The sequence below is a fragment of the Diadema antillarum genome, unplaced genomic scaffold (assembly GCF_040938485.1).
Source record: "Diadema antillarum isolate AM-2024a unplaced genomic scaffold, OU_Dant_1.0 scf00000025, whole genome shotgun sequence".
NCBI classification, from domain to species: domain Eukaryota; kingdom Metazoa; phylum Echinodermata; class Echinoidea; order Diadematoida; family Diadematidae; genus Diadema; species Diadema antillarum.
Window position 1 is genome coordinate 2,932,258 of NW_027270914.1, and position 15,269 is coordinate 2,947,526.

The 15,269-nt window shown below is 38.7% G+C and overlaps 1 protein-coding gene across 1 annotated transcript; it reads right to left on the reverse strand.

The window, feature by feature from the left end:
• Window positions 1–4,933: 4,933 nt before the first annotated feature.
• Window positions 4,934–14,614, reverse strand: LOC139734044 (protein AATF-like). Its single transcript, XM_071644857.1, has 11 exons — window positions 14,566–14,614; window positions 13,905–14,147; window positions 12,251–12,388; window positions 10,714–10,834; window positions 9,779–10,070; window positions 8,780–8,959; window positions 7,486–7,563; window positions 7,212–7,273; window positions 6,275–6,355; window positions 5,612–5,683; window positions 4,934–5,000 (listed from the first exon to the last, which is right to left on the reverse strand). Exons 2-11 carry the CDS (start codon window positions 14,113–14,115, stop codon window positions 4,934–4,936), a joined length of 1,302 nt encoding a protein of 433 aa, XP_071500958.1. The 5' UTR covers window positions 14,116–14,147; window positions 14,566–14,614.
• Between the last annotated feature and the right edge of the window lie 655 nt (window positions 14,615–15,269).

Consider the following 15,269-nt stretch of genomic DNA (forward strand, 5'->3'; position numbering starts at 1 on the left):
ATCAGATTGTGAGCATGCTTTCAGAGAAATGAACATAGGAACCGCAGCAGACATGTGAGATGAATAGGTGTGAAGAATTCCATGTAGGGCCTAAAGAGAGAGGGAGAGAGAGAAGAGAAAATTGGGCTCGGTTTTTACAATCAATTGTAATCTTTCATTTTGTAGGCCCTACCGTTTGATGATTAATGTACTTGAAAAATATGTGGGTGAAATTGAATGTAATGTATGTTTTATCATCACTATTAGGGAAGGTAGAGGCATGCAAATTTCAAGTATTTTCAAAGTGGTAACCTTCACCCTGTGGATTCTTCAATCCTTGTACAATTGTAGACTTTGTACAGCATTCACAAAGTCTGTTTAGGCAGTGGAAAAATGTGTAATAGCCCAGAACAACGTTTGGATGGAAAATGACGTAGCAAAGATGAATGAAGAGGTATTTTTGTGTGTGTACATGTATGTATTATGCAGGTGCATGCTCAGTCCATGAATATATTTTAATCCATTCTTTGTAATCAGGCATATCACTCATTACTTTGTTTCTAGTCATGTTATAACCAAATATTGACTTGTAACTTTTTTTTTATTAGAGTTAATCTGCATTTCATGTGTGATTTAGAAGTATGCAAATATGAAATATGAATTTATGAAATATATGATCTATTTTTCTTTGCAAATGTGTTATGAATGTAGAATCCTATGTCAGACAGTGTTGTTACGTGTATTTGCAGATAAAGTGTAGATTGTACATGTAGTTCAAAGAACACATGACTTCAGGCAATGAATGCTGTTCTTGCAACTGATGATCTTTGAATGGAAATGGAGTGGAGTTTGTAACATGTGCTACGTATGTAAACTGATGGTTTTTGTTTCTTTTTTTCAATGCCAAAAAAATATGAATGCTTATTCAAAGCAATTAGTGTTATGTATTATATCATATCCATTGATTTTAGTATACAGTCAACTTCATCTAGGTCGAAATCAAGGAGACTGTTAAAAATCCTTCAGTTAATGTGAATTTTAACTTACCCTGTACTCAATTTAAAATGAAACAAGTTAATATCCGTGTTGGGTAGAAATTTTCTTTGACTTAGCCAATTTTTCGTCTCAGCAGATTTTTTAGCTTGTCAAAGGTCAACTTTACCTGTAGATGAGGTTGACTGTACATTCTGATTTTGCCAATTTTTTCCTTCCTGAACCCCACTCTATGGACAAAGTACTTGTAAAGCCCCAAGGTCAAAAGTGTTTTAAAATCCCAAGACACTTTCACACTGTGTATTGCTACCATCAGTTTAACCCTTTAACCCATTCACTCCCATGCTTTCATCTCATTGTGTGTGTTTGTGAGCAGCAGCCTTCGGGGTTGCTATGGTAACAGCGGTAATCACGAGGTTGCTCCTTAGTGTAAGTCAGCTGATGTGATGAGGGTCTCTACACTGTCAGAGCCCAGAAATGTATGACAAAAAAAAAAAAAAATCAAAGGGTGTGTTCAAGCGCTTTCCTAAAGCGAACCGTATCGTACTGTACCAAGCCAAAAGTGGACCACTTCAATAGCGTATTAAAAGCGTACCAAAAGTTTGAATGTGCGAATGCGCGTATCGTGCATATACGTCGTAATGCAAGAATTCATTCTCTTTGTTCGGGATGGCTGTAAGTACATTTACTTTGTAGTTCAAGCGCGCCAGGTGAAATGACCCTCTTGCTATAAAATGTGTGACTCCCTCTAAAAATAACTTGTGAGATACACTTTCTCAGCAGAGCTCTCAAATGCTTCAAATCTGGCACAGTTCAGTACGGTACGCTTTGGTTCAGTTCGCTTTTGAATAGAGAGCTTGAACACACCTAAAGCTACTGTACCTGCAAGAGTTGGAAAACAATGGCCAGTTTTACTTATCACATGGTGTGTATCTTATTATAAAAATGTGTGCATCGTTCTCGTTCTATCTTATCAAGTGTGCATTCTGACCTTCACCTTCTTTGAAAGATCGCATGAAAAATCAATGATGAATTACTTTTCAGTGAAATGTGGGCATATCATTGCTTCATTTGATGAGTTGGTGTATTGCTTATGCCTCCATCCAGCAAGATCACATGATGCAGAAATGTATACAGTATACATACAACTGTACATCGAAGTGAAGGTAGAGAATCCACACGGGAAACTTGGGTATAAAGAGAGACCTCCGATATAACAAACTACCTGATACAGTGCACTCCTGCTATAACGAACATGGTTATAATGAAATTCTGGTTTACAGCAAAGAAAGAATTCAGGCCGCAACATTATCTGCTCTATGTTTTTTAATTGTTTATTTGTTCGCTTACTGTAAAACAAGGAATTTTCGCGTGCACTTTAATTTCGCGAATTTCGCGAGCGCCAAGATTCGCGTAATTAAAATGCACGCGAAAGTCCATGTTTACATTACGTGCATTGAACGCCAGTGGCACTTTGCGAAAATTTCATGCCATGAAAAAGGCTGTCGGCTCCAATTCGCGAAAAATTCATGCCGCGAATATATCATGTTTTATAGTATAACAAAATTTATATATAATGATAGAAAACTGCTGGTCCCAAGGACTTTGTTTATTAAACAGAAGTCCACTGTACAACAAACTTTTCTGTTTTGACTACAAAAGCATTTTTTTGGTTGTGAATGCATAAAACTACAAAACATACCAAAATATCTGTTAGGTGTATGAAAATAACCCCTGTCCAAGGATATCTGTGTAGCAAGCTTCCACTGTGTTGGTAATAATTATCTTGACTGACCAATCAGAATAGAATATGAGGGGAATGTAATTGATTGCTACCAATGGTGGGTAGTTGCAGCTGTTTAAAGATGAAAAATCTTGGAAATCTTAACTGTACAATGTAGTCGTGCCATTTGAGTGTGAACGTAATTGACTGTGATGATATGTTAATGGATGTCATGAAATGATCAATAAACTCAAAAGTTTTATCAGAAAACGTTTCCTGCTGACCTTTTTTTATGTTGCTTCTGTCCCTCATGTAGTGTATGCACATACATCCGGTATGTTTTGTGTATGCCTAAGCTGTATTCTCTAAACATTTCATATGTATAAAGTCTGTCTTTTAAGGACAAGGTCACCTTCATAGACATGTGGATCGAATGAATACAGCAATATTAATAGAACACATCAGCACAAGTTTGAGGAAAATTGGACAATCTGTTTAAAAGTTGTGAATTTTTAAAGTTTCTGCTCAGTCACTGCTGGATGAGAAGACTACTACAGAGTGTGATGTCACATGTGTACAATGATATAAGGAAAATATAAAGAAAATGCAACATAATGTATTTTCGTTTGTCTCCTATAATAAAAGAACACTTGACTTCTGTCTTTCAGAAGGCAGGGGGAATAATATTACCCTCGGCATAATATGTCAGTGACAAGTCGAGGAATTATGCACTGTTTTCAAAAAGTAAAATTTTCTGAAATTCTCTTTATATTTTCCTTCATGTAGCGTTGTACGCATGTGACATCATACACTGTAGTAGTCTTCTCATCCAGCAGTCACTGTGCAGATACTTTAAAAATTCATAACTTTTGAACGGATTGTCCGATTTCCCCCAAACTTTCACTGATGTGTTCTACAAACATCGCTGCACTCACTCAATCCATATGAATATGAAGGTGAACTTGTCCTTTAAAGTTGCGTGACATTCTAGCTCTGTACTGCAGCTTGCACCAAGAGCCATACGGTGTGGAGTGCTTGATATAACTAGAGACATGATTTATTTGCAGTAGATGAAAGGTACCCCTAGGGCCGTATGAGGGCGCGCTTTCATTTGTTTTAAATACTCTGAACAAGCGGGCATATGCCTGGTGTGAAATGAATCCCTGGTTGGCTGGAGTGAAACACTATGATATCTCCAACTGACACCATTTATGAGAACACACAAACAAAAACACACACCATGCACATTCAAAACAAATAAGTTTACCACTTTTGTGAAATCTCTTGCATGTACATGTACATGTAAAGTTTCAAAGAGTACCGGAATCATCTCATGAGGATTAATGAATGCTGAAGAGACAATAATCTGGATACAAGGCACTATATTTCTTTTGTCTGTATATTTGCTCCTTTAATGATACAATTTTATGCAAAGGCAGACACCACTTGAAATGTCATGAAAAGGCTCAGCAAAAGGCATCACTGTCCTGTGGAAGTTGATTCCGATGGCCTCAACATGGTCTTGTCTCACAACTGCAGAACTTCACAACTTCAGAATGCCAGCAGGCCATTTACGAATTTAGTTTTGGGGCTGGTAATATTCACATATATATTTGAATTTGCTATTACGTCCGAACTATTAGTGTTCTGCTATCGTTTCAGGTGAGGATTCACACATGTGCTATGTTTCCGGTGTGTGGCTGCTTCCATTGGGGTGTAGCCTTTGGCATTTAATTTCCCCTGGGGGTGTGGTCTGCAGGTCTCTGGAGTGTGGATGCTTTCAGGGGTGTGGCCTGTGTCATATGGTTGCCTCTGGAGGTGTGGTCTAATGGTCTCCAGCATATCATTTCCTTTGTGGGAGTGGTCTCTGGCACGATACAGGGATGCATGCATTTAGAGGTGTGGTCCAGGGTCTGCGGCTGCCTCATTTAAAGGGTGTGCTTTCTCTTCCATGATTGAAACTGTGGGTGTGGTTTCTCTTCCATGATTGACACTGTGGGTGTGGTTTCTCTTCTATGATTGACACTGTGGGTGTGGTTTCTCTTCCATGATTTGACACTGTGGGTGTGGTTTCCCTTCTATGATCGACACTGTGGGTGTGGTTTCTCTTCCATGATTTGACACTGTGGGTGTGGTTTCCCTTCTATGTGCGCCACTGTGGGTGTGGTTTCTCTTCCATGATTTGACACTGTGGGTGTGGTTTCCCTTCTATGATTGACACTGTGGGTGTGGCTTCTGTCATCTGGTTACCTCTGGGCTGGATTCAAATGCAGTCTGGCCAAACAGGGATTTAAATAGCTCACTCCTGCAGAGAAAGACAACAATTTTCACATGCACCTTATCTTTCTTTTCTTTTTATTTCAACAAGAAGCTGCTATAAATGGTGAAGTCCGATAAGTTAATGTTACAAGGAGATTTTGTCAATTCTTAACTGTGTGACCGAAAAAAAGAAAAATGACACAAATTTGCAGTGCAGCACGAGTAACTTCTTTGAGAAATATTTGGATAATATTTTGTGAGAAATATTTACTGTGAGTATTCTAGTGCCTTTGCTACAGTAACTAAACAACAGGCAATAATTAATGGAAATGTCAAATTTGATGTTCGGTTCTCAAGTGCTCACTGACATTTACAATATTTAGCAATCATACCGGCATTGATGCATTGCCAAATATGTAAGCACATGCTGGAAACGTATGGCTTACACACAGAAACCAAATAGATCTCGAAACCCCATCAAGGTCATAGAATGTGAATTTAATTTATTTTCTTATGAACTTGAAGAATCCTTACAGGACGTGAGATTAAATCATTTTGGCCTTACTTTAGATGTTCTGTTCTCTCTCAAGTTTAATTTTTGGGGTAAAAAGCACAATAAGCACAGTGCCTCTTGGATGGAAGAAGTTCCGGTCTTACCTTGCCTCAGTGGACATGATTGCATCCTCTCGGGGTGCCATAAAACTGACCAACTTCTGATGGACATCGTACCTATGTGGAGACAGGGACATGGAGACTTGGTTAAGTCTTGAGGGACATCCACAGTTTGCATCAGCTTTCATTCTTTACAACAAGATTAGAACATAAACTATTACAACAGAAATGATTCAAGCAGTTCCATGATTACTACAATTACTATTAAGGATTACTACGGCATTTTTTTTAACAAGATCATAATTTGGATAGTGAAAATGAATAATGGTTACTGTTTAATGATGGGATAACAAAAATAATTTTGAAACAGTTTTGAGTTGCACGCTAACTACTAGCTTCTATCATTGTGTCATCATAATTATTTTTTCTTCTTCTCATTATTATCATGATTATGTTTACTATTATGATGATGATTATAAATCATTGTTATTACTATCATTATTAATATTAATTTCATTATCATCATCCTTACTAGGCTCATTATCATCAACATTATTATTTTCATTATCATCCTACTGCTACTACAACTACTACCTCATATTACTATTGCAATCATTGCTATGAATAATGTTTTCATGACATTACATGCAGTCTCCAATGGACAAAGAAATCAAGTGCTTTGCATACAGGTTGTGCAATGTTTAATACCTAATCTTTCGTCCTTTGCTTGCCTTCGTGTCCACCTGCCTCTTCACTTTGCTTCTCAGCTTCTGCACCTGTAACCATTGTCTACACGTGTAAACGCAGGTAAATAAATGAAACAGTTTAACAAATACTGTAGATACACCAAGCATGATACACTAAATGTCCAACGGAAGTACAGTGTATAAATTTGAGACCTAAAACTGAGACAAATGGTTACACTGGACATAACCATTATCTACATGTGTAACACATATACTGGACATGACCATTCGTGTAACACATGAAAATAAATGAAACAGATTAACAAATACACCTGTAGATGCATAACGTTGCTGGGGGGACAAGACTTGGCATCTACAAAATGTCAAATGTTTAGGAGAGCAAAGAAACATGGCAGATAAAGCACGATATCAAATGGGATCACCTTTCCTTTGACATGCTGTGGTGGCTTCATTTTGGGGGGTAAGACAGCTAGAATTTGGACAGGACATCACTTAACTGATTATCTGACCATTAATCAAAAAAAGTCATTTCCCCAAAATTTCAGATACGAGGTCTTGTCGCCCATGCAACGATTGATACATCAAATGTTCAATGTAAGTACAGTGTACAAATACGAGGCCTCACACTGAGAGACCAAGGGTTACACTGGACACAGTATACTGAGCATCCTTTAGAAATTTAGAGTAGGAAAAAGTGGGCACCACATCAATGCATGTCTACACTTGACATGAAACACATACAATGTGTATTACTCACATTTGGGAATGACTGTTACATGCAGTGACAAGACTGAATACTATTGTTTTGTTTTCTGCCCCACTTTTATGGAAGCGACTGTATTCTTGTGTACTGCACTACTCAGCTGTCCCATTGAAGTGGAGTTTGCTGGACTAATATACCCTCCCCCCCCACATCATACAACGAGTTCTGTTCCTACCTTGTGAGTTGGATTGGGTCTGTGGTGGAGCTGGTTCTCTTCTCAATCAGTTCTCTCAGTAGCTGTAAAGTGACAGAATAACAAAAACAAAACAAGAAGAACAGAATAAGTCACGTGACATTGATTACCAGTTTACAGTGTACCATAGACAAGGAAACTCTGCTGTTATAAAGAATTTGCACACTTCAATGTCTTCAACATTATCCACTCACAACAGTCACAGCACACAAAACAACAAAGTTTTGGTGTTTTTATCGACTGCGTGTAACTTTACCTGATGGTAGAAGTCGTCATCGTCAAATATCTCCTCGTCGTAGTGTTTGAGGTGCTGGTTGGCAGAGGTGGGTAAATCCTGTAAGGAGACATCATCATGATCACAATTAAAGTAATGTATTGTAAACTAAGGTATTAATGTTATTTCACTATGTAGCATAAAGATGAAATATGTGTCAATGGTGGTTTAAACATATTTATTTTTGTATAGTAGGTTACACATATCTGCTTTATAATGTCTCATATTTCAAACTACACCATATATATACACACATGTACAAGTATATCTATGGTCACGGTGATAACAATTGCATAGACTGCTACTGAACATTTGCCATTGGTAAGGATATACCAAACTTAGCATTACAATAACTAACATCTACACAACAAATATTTTGTAAAACATTGCTATAGCAAAAGGAGATCTATGCATTTTCATTTAGCATTTGAAAACCTGTTGAGGACAGACTGATTTTGCTACAACACGCATTTCCCATAGACACCAGCTGCCCAGGTCCCCCCTATGCTTGGGACTTGTCCTCATGGGTTAAAGTATTTAGCTAATACTTTTCTTGTACGTTGCAAATATCACACGGAAAATTATTCCACAGTTTTGCTGCAGCTCACAAAAATGCTCTGTTGCCAAGTTTCACATTTGTTGTACGAGTTGGAGACCATACCTACAATTGATTGAGGGAGATCACCTTAATAGATTATGAATTTCGTGTAGATCTCAGGAAAATATCTCAAGGGTTACTAGGAGAAATACTGCATCCAGCCTTATCACACACAGTAAGAAATTTCTGAGAGAAATGCTCTGCCAAACCTGGCAGCCATATTCAGCATGTGATGAAAATTGATGTCCCAATTTTCATCACATGCTGAATATGGCTGCCAGGTTTGGTATTTCTCCTAGTTACCCTTGAGATAGGCGCATATTGCAGTCGCTGTAATTTGCAAACCTGAGTTGGACATGGGAGCATCACTGCATGCCTTGATGTTTGAGAACTCGGAGCTATTCTGCATCCAAGTGATCCCAAATCTACAAATGCACAAACAACAAGGGACTTCATCCCAAATCTCATCAGTGCATCTACACCTCAAGTAGCAAACCTGGGTCGCATGTCAGGAAAATCCATCACAGCATTGTTGTTGTTTTTTCTTTTTCATCGATGATGATGAAATCTCAAGTTCAAAGACAAATAAACTGAAAACATGATGAAAAGAGGCAGAAACATTCCCTAATACCTTGCAAAACATGACTCTGTAATTAATTTGGTTCAAAGAAAACTCACCCGATTTGTTTCCTGCTCTCCCTCTTCCTTCTCCTTCTCATCCTTCTCTTCTTCCCTCCGCTGCTGGCCCAGCACTGTGTACTCTGATCGCCTCAGCTGAGTGCGCTGTATCAGCCGACTCTCGTCCTGCAGAATTTGCTGGATCTGCACCAGGGCTGACCTCTCAAACCCGCTAAAAGACTGAAGAAAGAGTCTATGCGTTAGGATTCCTTACTTTTCATAAAAGTGTGTAGACATTATGTTTTTGTAACTCTGAGTGAAATATAGGCCTACTAGAATCACACATAATCCTGAAATCCTGTAATGTCAGTAATCCACAGGCATGTAGAATTGTGTGGGACTGCATCTTTAATTGTGGGATTGTTTTCCCAATGCATTCAGATGTTCCCCCTCAAAAAAAAAAAGAAAAAAAAAAGAATCCTGAGGTGTCCACTGCAGACTCTAATGTCAACCTGTTTGACAATCTGCAACTGTCTGAGGGATATCAAAAATGATAATGTTAAGACATTTATTGACAAGCACTTGTTATGGGCCTGTGTTCCTCCTTTTAGATTAATTTTTCAGCTCTAAACTTGATGTACCATATTCAACCATAGACATTTTGTCACCCATCAAAACCACATCTGAACCATGTCATAGGGTAATGTGCCAAATAAATGCTCAGCCAAATACGAAGGTGCCAATCCTTCAGGGTCTGGTTCATTTCAGACCATACATGCCAGACATGTAACAGACCTTAACACTACAGTGATGTTACAGAAGTTAACACTGGCGAAAGACTTATCAACAAACACTAGAATAAACAGGTGGGACTGAGGAGATAATTACATGAAGAATGGAATCTGTCGTATGTGCAATACTATCCGCTAAGATGAATGGACTCAGACAATAATTATAATTGGACTGCATGGGAACATGAACTACCCTGGCAAAGGTGAGCTAGAACAAATATATCATGTTGAGGGTTAACGGCTGTCCATGGAAGCCAGAGTATCATACCTTCTTGCTCATTTTGCCGGTAGAGAGACGAGTCTTTTCGTACCACTTCTGGATAGTCGAGTTCCGGTAGGGGGTGAAGCTTTTGTGACGCTTCGCCAGCTGCTCCCCCACAGCTCCCCCAGCGTCAAGCTTCCTCTTCTTGGACGTCCCCTGGGTTGGGTCACTGACCTTTGACCCCTGGTCATGTCCATTGACGCTTTGACCTTTGGGTTGGTCACTGCTGTCCTCATCTTCCTCATCCGTGTCGCTCAGTATCTCCTCATCCTCGTCCTCATCATCACTTTTGTTGTTGCTATGGAGACGAGGACGGAAGAACACAGAGAGGTAATGAGGGGGTCAGGAAGGGGCAATTTGTTTTCCTATAGTTTTCTCTGTTGTATTCCTGTAAATCTGGCGTATGATACTGTATTAGAACACTGAATGCTGGTGTGTTTGTAAGGGACCATTCCACGTCTGCTTCCACACTTTCACCATTTACCTTACCAGAGAAAGCGCACTGCCAACACTCAGGCATAATATTCAGAGAGGTTTTAAAGGTTTTCACATTTTTTTTTGCCAAGAAATGAGGGTTTTTTGTGTGTTTTGCTTTGTTTTGGTTTTTTTCCCCATGGAGCATCTTGCTATTAAATCAGGGACACCTGCATTTACTGATGCATATCTAATTTGCTTTATAGTGTGACAATAGCCTCACATTGCCATCATGACTAATACCCTGTTGGCATGACATACTGCTTTCACTTTGCAGGTGTGCAGATAAACAAGAACCATACTTCATGTGTTTATTTGTTTATTATTCTCTGATAAAAGTGGTTTATTATACTGATATTAAAAGCTAAATCTTCACAGTGGATTTGGTGATAAAGTTGTTATTTCATAAGTGATTATGTTTTCAGAACAACACAGTAAAGACAAATAAATGGGTAAATGTGACTCACGGTGTAGTCTCTTTGCCAGGCACTTCACCGGTCACTATGTGCTGCGTCTCTGGATTCTGCTCCAGGAGAATGTCCTGGAGACTGGTGAGGGAGGTGAGGAGTCTACACAGCTCCTTCTGACCTGGATAATATGAGTACAAACAGGAAAGAAATATAACAACGGGGGAAAGACCAGAAACTAGAAGTTAGAGGTATGGGAGGATAGGGCTCATTACTCTTGTACTTTTACAAACAACTTGGCAAAGACGAGTCACTGTTGGTTTTAGAGGTGACAATTTGCCATTGTCACTCTTGGCCTTTTATTTTCCCATTGTTATAAAGCTGTGTAGAAAATATTTGGAATGTCCTTTGAGCATCTACTTCTAGTACATTTAAGTACTACTATTGGCTGATACCAAGACAGAGAATGAACTACACAACTAGAATCTCAGAAATATTTACCTGTTTTTTGTTTTACATCTCTATAAAAAAAAAACAAGGAAAAGTAGAAATTACGCGGTGCGTAATATATGTCCCCGCCGGAAGTAGCATTTTGTAGCAAAATGTGCAATATAGGTAAAAAATCAAGGTCAAAGGTCAAAGAAGTCAAAGGTCAAAATTTTGTGTAAAAGTTTTGAAGCCCTCACCTAGTGCCATCACATAAAGCAAACGGAATCAAAATCGGGTTAGAAATGGCGAAGGAGTAGCATTTTGTAGCCAATGTACAATACAGGTCAAAAATCAAGGTCAAAGGTCAAAGAAGGCAAAGGTCAAAATTCTGTGTAGAAGTTTTGAAGCCCTCACCTAGTGCCATCACATAAAGCAAACGGAATCGAAATCGGGTTAGAAATGGCGAAGGAGTAGCATTTTGTAGCAAAATGTACAATATAGGTAAAAAATCAAGGTCAAAGGTCAAAGAAGGCAAAGGTCAAAATTCTGTGTAGAAGTTTTGAAGCCCTCACCTAGTGCCATCACATAAAGCAAACGGAATCGAAATCGGGTTAGAAATGGCGAAGGAGTAGCATTTTGTAGCAAAATGTGCAATATAGGTCAAAAATCAAGGTCAAAGGTCAAAGAAGTCAAAGGTCAAAATTCTGTGTAGAAGTTTTGAAGCCCTCACCTAGTGCCATCATATAAAGCAAACGGAATCGAAATCGGGTTAGAAATGGCGAAGGAGTAGCATTTTGTAGCAAAATGTACAATATAGGTCAAAGGTCAAGGTCAAAGGTCACGACTGAAATTCTGTGTAGAAGTTTCAAAGCTCCCATGTAGTGCTATCATATAAAGCAAACAGAATCAAATTTGGCTCATAAATGACAGAGAAGTAGCAAATTGAAGATTTTGATCACACACGGACGCACACACGGACACACGGACGGACGGACGGACGGACACACGGACGGACGGACACACGGACACACACACGTACGGAGCCCGTTTCATAGTCCCCTGCTCGAACTCGTTCGGCGGGGACAACAATACAAGAAAAATGTGTCCATTTATTGTAACACAGAGGTGAAGCTTGGACACATGTACAATGTAGTAACCATGAACTCACTGCTCTTTATAAGTGCATTGACCTCTGCCCCACCCTCCTGCTGAAAGGCCTCCATGGTGTCATGCTGGGGAAGCTGGTTGGCCAGACCCAGTGCCTTCTGCAGCTTGATCCGTGCCTCCATGAAACTGTCCCATAGACCTGAGAAATGAAAACATGTACAGTAGGACCTCGATTATCCGGCCATCGATTATCCGGATTCTCTGTTTTCCGGATGTTGAATGGCTGACATTTCTTTGATATTTTCATGTATTCTAAGTGCCAAATCTCATTAAAAAACCCCAAACAGTAACACATGTTCAACTATATTATCATGCAAATACATGACGGGACATATATTCCAATTATCGCAGTAGAGGACTGTAACTTTTTAGTCAGTTCGTGACCTAGACGATGTCAAAGACTGGTGAAGCACTAAGTCTTGTCACTGCATGGCACTGAGTGCACAGCAGTGGTTACTGTACAAAGCAGTGGCAGTATTCGACGAGTCACAAAATTGATCTCATTGTCAGTCAATATCAATTAAAAAAACAACAATACATGAAGGGATATTTTACTAATATTTCGTTTTATAATGTATCAATTTCTGAAGCATGAAACATGACGATACCATGCAGATAATCATAATACTAGTAAATTGGTAAAAACATGTTTACACCCCAAGCATGATATGCAAGAAGTGCTGTATTTGAGCATACACTTGTATCTCCCTTATCTGGCCAAATCTATTATCCGGACGCCCACCGGATAATCGAGGCCTGTACTGTACTCAGGCACTAGTCTCAATCCAGGAAAAGTTCAACTTTAACACTCAAGCACCTTGCTAATCTCTCTCCTCATTCAAGGAAGGATACATTTCACACTTTTAGTGGTGATGAAATGACAGTGCAGGAAGAATGCAGGCTAACATAAGTCAGGTAAAGGAACATGGAAATTTCTACACCTTATACCATGAAATGAATTGAATGGAACTGTGAAAGTTCCATACACTTTGTGCATGAGGTACAAAATATGTGTTATTGGATTTTGAATGTTCAAATGTTTTTAGAAAAATGATTATCACAGTCGTGTGATCTGCAACTTCAGATATCACCTCACTAACTCTTCCATTGATCTACACAAAAATCTTCAATACACTGTCTGGCTATTTATCAAAAAGAATGGAATTCAGCATTTCTTATACAAATCCATTATACATGTAGAGTATCTCTATATCCATTATATACAGTATCATTCATTCATAAATTTTGTGTCCATCTACAGATCTAACAATCTATCTACAGTGTATCATCTATCTACACTTACACCTCTGTCAGTGGCCACCTGCCACATACAGTATGACTACTAAAAACAATTCTCTCCAATAGGAAAAAGCCATCTTAATGACCCTGTCTATAGCAGCCACCTGTCTAAAACAGCCATGGTTTTTCATCTCTGTTGAGTGACCGATATTGACAGGTTTGACTCTATCTACTTATCTGTCTGCATCCGTTAAGCTGATATTAGTGGTGCATATCTCAAATGTGGCAAAATGTCTTCAACCTTTGCCGAGTTCTAATAATGAAAATATCTTCAATCATTATGCCAAAGGGAATGGAATGAATCCAATGAGAAGAAAGAGAAAAGGAAGAAGAGACTTTTTCAAATGATTTCTTACCCAGTTGGGCCTTCACCGCCTTCCCTTTATCAACCTCATCCATCAGACTGACTTGGGAGAAACCGGCCACACCCGAATCCTCCGTCTCATCCTCGTCCTCTGATTCTTCCTCGTCCTCTTCCACGTCCTCCTCATCATCAGTATCAACATCATCATCACCTTCATCGTCGTCATCATCATCACTATCGTCATCGTCTTCCTCATCATTCATCTCTCCATCATCATCTGAATCAACTAATGAATCTAGGAATACAAATACAGAAAAAAAAAGTAACGGTAACAAATGTTCATATTTTCCTTTGTGAGAAATATCTTTGAAACATTTACTGGTAGTTATTATATCAGAAAGGTCATGAACTAGTTTTGCTCCAAGGCAAGTACCTACAGTGTAGACATTCGCTCTTAAACAAAACCAGCCACAGCTGAGACCATATTGCCACTGGTAAGAAATACTTGCTTTGTTTGCATCCATTTGATTGAGCAAAGCACAAATTTTCACTCATTAGCTTTTGAGTTCTCAGGACATTAAAAGGAAGTGACACATCATGAATCAAAATTGTATGATTAAAAAGTAAAAAAGTATGGTTTCTAATTCATTATGGTGAACTGTGAAATATCTGCTACAAATACAGTTTGGAGACCGAATTCATAGACATCTTACCATCTTCATCATCTTTTGCGAGTTTCTTGGCTATCTGCTGAAATTTCTGGCTCATCTCTTTCCGCTGCTCTGCAATATCGTCATCTTCACTTTCCTCCTCTTCCTCCTCCTCCTCCTTCTCATCATCATCACCATCATCTTCTCCAACATCATCTCCATGGCCCCCTGCATATGAGATTCAGAGATATATGCATAATTTGTGCGTGCCAGAATAAAGATGCTGCAAATGTTATTATAAACATATCAAGGTTCCTTGTTGAATGGGACTGATGACTTACTAGTCTCTTAAGTAGTAATGGCTCTGTAAAGAACTTGTGTGATACTCAGACAACAAAATGTAAAGTTGTAAAAACAAAATTACTTTAAAACTGAACAGTTACTTGTTCTCTTCCAAGATGGTTTACTTTAACATTACATTCTAAGTTTTAGAGACAGAATGTATTTATTGCAATGAAATAAGATGTCTGTCCATAGTGCACTAGAATAAGATACTTGTACAATGGACAAATGAATGACATAATGATGAAGATTTTTTGGTTCTTTCTTTCTTCCATCTCCAGTCAGAACTTTGCACTTTCGCATTGTAAAATAGGTACTTATTTGCTTCCAAAACTCTTCACAATCTGATTCACATAAAGAATAATTTTGCATGTCATTCTTGTTGAAATTACACTTTGCCACCTGTGCTACACAAATACCCAGGT